This window comes from Macrobrachium nipponense, chromosome 28 (genome assembly GCF_015104395.2).
Source record: "Macrobrachium nipponense isolate FS-2020 chromosome 28, ASM1510439v2, whole genome shotgun sequence".
NCBI classification, from domain to species: Eukaryota; Metazoa; Arthropoda; class Malacostraca; order Decapoda; family Palaemonidae; genus Macrobrachium; species Macrobrachium nipponense.
The window spans coordinates 56,594,797-56,599,796 of NC_087217.1; the positions used below are offsets into that span (position 1 = coordinate 56,594,797).

At 33.3% G+C, this 5,000-nt stretch overlaps 1 protein-coding gene across 2 annotated transcripts in view; it reads left to right on the plus strand.

Moving 5' to 3' along the window:
• Positions 1-5,000, plus strand: part of LOC135201756 (cell adhesion molecule Dscam2-like) — a 180,581-nt gene that overhangs the window by 101,086 nt on the left and 74,495 nt on the right. For both annotated transcript variants that reach the window (XM_064230993.1, XM_064230994.1), the window contains exons 19-20: positions 3,622-3,803; positions 4,344-4,540. In XM_064230993.1, coding sequence (XP_064087063.1) covers positions 3,622-3,803; positions 4,344-4,540 — 379 coding nt within the window. The remainder of the gene's footprint in view (positions 1-3,621; positions 3,804-4,343; positions 4,541-5,000) is intronic.

Sequence of the window (5,000 nt, forward strand, 5' to 3'; positions counted from 1 at the left end):
TGTTCTGTGAGTGAGCAGGTAATCAGCCTTGAATATCTAACAAGAGTTAAACGAGGGGTCATCAGCGGAGGGCGGAGACTACGGTGAATTCCCTCGAATACGTAATTCGTTACGTCAGCAGAATAAGGCCTTATGGCGGGGCTTCCTACGGTTTAGTTTTCCCCTCGGGATGACTGGGGCCAGTGGACATTCACTGCTGCTCCCTAGCTTGTTTTATTTTAGCTTGGCCGCTGTGCACGTGTGTGTGTGTGTGTGTGAGAGAGAGAGAGAGAGAGAGAGAGAGAGAGAGAGAGAGAGAGAGAGAGAGAAAATTCCGTGCTCATCTGTTCAAAGGGTTCTTGTAACTTTGTTGTAACTTGATCAGTGAAGATATTCCTTTTCACGTTGACTCTTTTTTTTTCATTTCTTCTTTTTATTTTTTATTTTATTTTCTCCTGTGAAACATTCCTCGTGTGAACCCAGCAGCGTGTGAGGTTTTAAAATAGTGAACTCCGATTAATAAAGGGAATGCTCAAGCAATATGTGTTAATTTAGTTGTAGTACATTTGCAGTCATCCAAACTAAACACATACATTCACACACTATATTATATTTATATATATATATATATATATATATATATATATAATATATATATATATATATATATGATATGTATGTATGTATGTAGTATGTATGATATAGATATATATATATATATATATATATATATATATATCTATATATATATCCAACACAAATAATATAATTTCATTGAATGAAAAATTGTACAATATTACATTCAGAATGTGTGCAATTCTCACACATACATGAGAAATAATGAACGTCTTAAAACTAAATGCCACTATATAATTTTGCCTTCAGAGTTCATTAGTGTAAAATTCAGGTACTTATTCTGTGTAGCTTTTTGTGCGGCTGTTTTTTTTCAAGTTTCCATCACAAGAGGTTTTTTTTTTTTTTTTTTTTTTTTTTTTTTTTTTTTTTTTTTGTTTTTTTTTTTTTTTTTTTTTTTTTTTTTACACAAGTATTCTGTCTTCTAGCTCACGAACTTTTGAAAATTACTAAAGACATGATTCCTTCCATTCTTGTATTTAAAAGAACGACAATTTGTCTCTCTGTACACTCTCCCTCCCTCGCATTTACATGCTTGCTCCAATCGTCGAATAAGGAAAATCCACCCATGTTACGAAATTATATTAGTTTATTTCTTATGTCAAATTCGTGGTAATAACACTAAACTGAGAACTGAAGTAAATAAGCATTTTGTTTTGTCTCAATACATATATACACACACACACACATCACATATATATATAGTATATATATATATATATATATATGTGTGTGTGTGTGTGTGTGTGTGTGTGTTTGAGTGTTGGGCGGGGGGTGCGGGGAGAGGAACCGTTTAGGTTTTTTACCAAGCTTCTTTGTTCTTTTAGAATTTTCGAAATAGCTGCACAGCTCAGTTCTTCCTGTTCTGAGTCCCTTTACCTTTTACTCTATTAATTATCTCATAATATTGTTAGAACATTTTATTGTAGGTAAAGTGGAATCCATATCTTACGGAAAGACGGACGGAGTTTAACTTTTTATTCATTTTGGGCTGTAGATTTACTATTTTATTATAGTAGAAGCTCTTTCTCTCTCTAGTGGAAGTTCTTGCATCTAGTTTTATATATATATATATATATATATATATATATATATATATATATATTATATATAATAATTAGTTTCAAAAATAATATTATATCTGGTAAATAATAGAATTTATGAAACGACAGAGTATATTCATGAATTTTCTTTTATCGAAATATCATTGCTTGGAAGAACTGTTATGAAATATATTTTTACTAATATAACTATATATATTATATATAGTGTGTGTGTGTGTGTGTGTGTGCTATATATATATATAAATATAGGTATAGTATAGTAATATATATATATATATATATATAGTAGGTATATATATATACATTTAAAATTTCTGGAACGCATGTTCGGGAGATTGTATTAGTTACAAAAATATATATATATCATGGTAGTAGTAAGAATTTCGTCGAAATATCAGTGCATGGAAGAACTGTTATGAAATATATTTTTCATCATCAATTTTTTCTTCCTTACTTTTTTTTTTTATGAGAGTGTCCTACATCAAAGAGATTCTTGTCGCCTGAATATAAACAAAACATAAATACGTATATTAGCGTCATTATCGTTATCAGAGCTCCACTCTCCTTTTGGTGGAGTTCTTTTAGCTTTCTGTATAAAAGTTTTGGGATTCGCGTCCAGTTGTGGATATAATTTTAGGCGCGGTTTAGTGTAGCATTTGCACAAAGCAAATTTTTTCTTTGCAGTTTACTAGAAACTTTGTAGAATTTGGGTGCCATTGTTTGAATTTATGTATGTGCCTGTGACCATAGTAGGTAAGCAGTTCATACCAGTATACATACATGGTGAATACTTACACATATGCAGTTCAACTTCTCGTAATTGTATTTATTAATTTTCTCGTACCCTCCTGCACGTTTTTAAGTTATCTCCGGATGTTATTCAGAGTGACACTCGTAGTAACAAAAATTTGTTTACATTTACTTTTACATTTATCAGACTTTGTTATTTGTATTATTAATTGTTCTGAAGTTCCATTTTCTTTCATGCTCGTTAGATATTACACTTCGTATGTGAATTATACATCCATAAGTTTATTTGCTTGTGCCGTATAGATTGCTTTCACGAGTCAAGGAATATACTCACGTGGAGGATTTATATGGTTATTTCGTCACGTAATTTTATTAACTACTCAGCTTAAACTAATACTTTATAATAAAGAATTTTGTTTTATAAATTTAACCTTCCGTCTGGTTCATACTTCATTAACATTCATATCCAAAGTTTAAAAAAGAAATTAGCCACCTCTACCCATTGCGTGTTAGTGACGTTGATTCTTGAGCCAGCTTCTCAAACCTCCAGTACTGGTACCTAAATCTGAGCTCATGTTTTCCCATATTGAGCTATTTAGAAATTCGATGCAGTCCGGGAGAGCTATAATTTTAGATTCGCTCGCCAAGTCGACCATTAAGCTCTGGAGGTTGGGAAAAAAATAACAGAAATTGGAGAAAAACTGTACTCAATAAATCTACATACAGTTTTGGAGTTTCATATTCCATCTTCATTGTCTCCACACTGGAGAGGGAGCATGATGCTCCGAAACTGTGTGGATTTAAAATACATTTGTTTTTCAATTTGTTATTTTTTTCAAGTTTCGAAGTTCGTTACAGATCTATTATCAACAAGCGTTGTATTTGAAAAAATGGTAGGCCGACGCCTTTCGAAATAGAATTTTGATTCGTGACTTGATAAATCGTGACTTGAAATAGAATTTTGATTCGTGACTTCATAAATCGTGACTTGAAATATAATTTTGATTCGCGACTTGATAAATCGTGACTTGAAACAGAATTTTGATTCGTGACTTCATAAATCGTGACTTGAAATAGAATTTTGATTCGTGACTTCATAAATCGTGACTTGAAATAGAATTTTGATTCGTGACTTGATAAGTCGTGACTTCATATCATCTACAGTGTCACTGACAACTCGCGAATTTCTCTTCAGGTTAGAGTACGAACGGTGGGACGGATGGAGCGACGCCAGGCGACAGTCGCAGACCACAGCGATGACGTCAGTTCTGACGGGGCTGGAGGCAGCGACGAATTACAGCGTCAGAGTAAGAGCTTATACCAGTGCCGGAGATGGCCCTTGGTCACCGCCCACACTCTGCACTACGGAGGAGGATGGTAAGGAATTTTTTATGCGGATTATATATATTTATGTATATATGTGTTGTGTGTTTGTAAATAAATAAATATATATATATATATATATATATATATATATATATATATATATATATATATATATATGTGTGTGTGTGTGTGATTTTGTTATATTATATATATATATATATATATTATATATATATATATTATATATATATATATATAATTTATATATACATATTTATATGTATGTACTGTGGTGTATGTATATAATATATTATTATATAATATATATAATATCTATATATTATACTATTTATATATATATATATCATATATATATATATATATAATATATATATATATATATTATATATACATACATATTTATGTGTATGTATGATGTTATATATATATATATATATATATATATATATATATATATATATATATATATATAAATAAAGTGTATGACAGAGGAAGAGAGAGAATAAAACACCCTATTTATTCAAAAGTTTTACTTTTCTCTGATAATAACGACACATTTTTTCTATTCAGTTCCAAGTCGTCCGACCAGCGTGAGAGGAATCGTCTCTGGCTCTGGGTCGTTCATCGTGTCGTGGGCTCCCCCTGCGAGGCCTGGAGGTCGTATCGTGTCGTACACGGTCACCTGGCGGGTCGTGGGAGCTAGGCTGACCGGAGGGCGGGGCACCGAGGGCGTCACCTCCGTCTCAGGGACTGTAAATTGGGTGCAGGTCGGTTGAGTGTCAAAATGCTGATTATGAATTCAATGCTTTTGTTTATCTCTCTCTCTCTCTCTCTCTCTCTCTCTCTCTCTCTCTCTCTCTCTCTCTCTCTCTCTCTCTCTCTCGGGAGGAGTTCGAGCATTACTCAGTCCCACGTTGGCCGAGCGGACTTCGCACTCGGCTGCTAATTCGGTGGTCCGAGTTCGATTCTCGGCCCGGCCAACGCGGAACGAGAGAAATTTATTTCTGGTGATAGAAATACCTTTCTCGATATAATGTGGTTCGGATTCCACAATAAGCTGTAGGTCCCGTTGCTAGGTAATCAATTGATTCCTAGTCACGTAAAAATATCTAATCCTTCGGGCCAGCCCTAGGAGAGCTGTTAATCAGCTCAGTGGTCTGGTAAAACTAAGATAAACTTACTTTTTTTCGAGCATTACTCTCCAACGTTCCGGATGAAACTCGCACA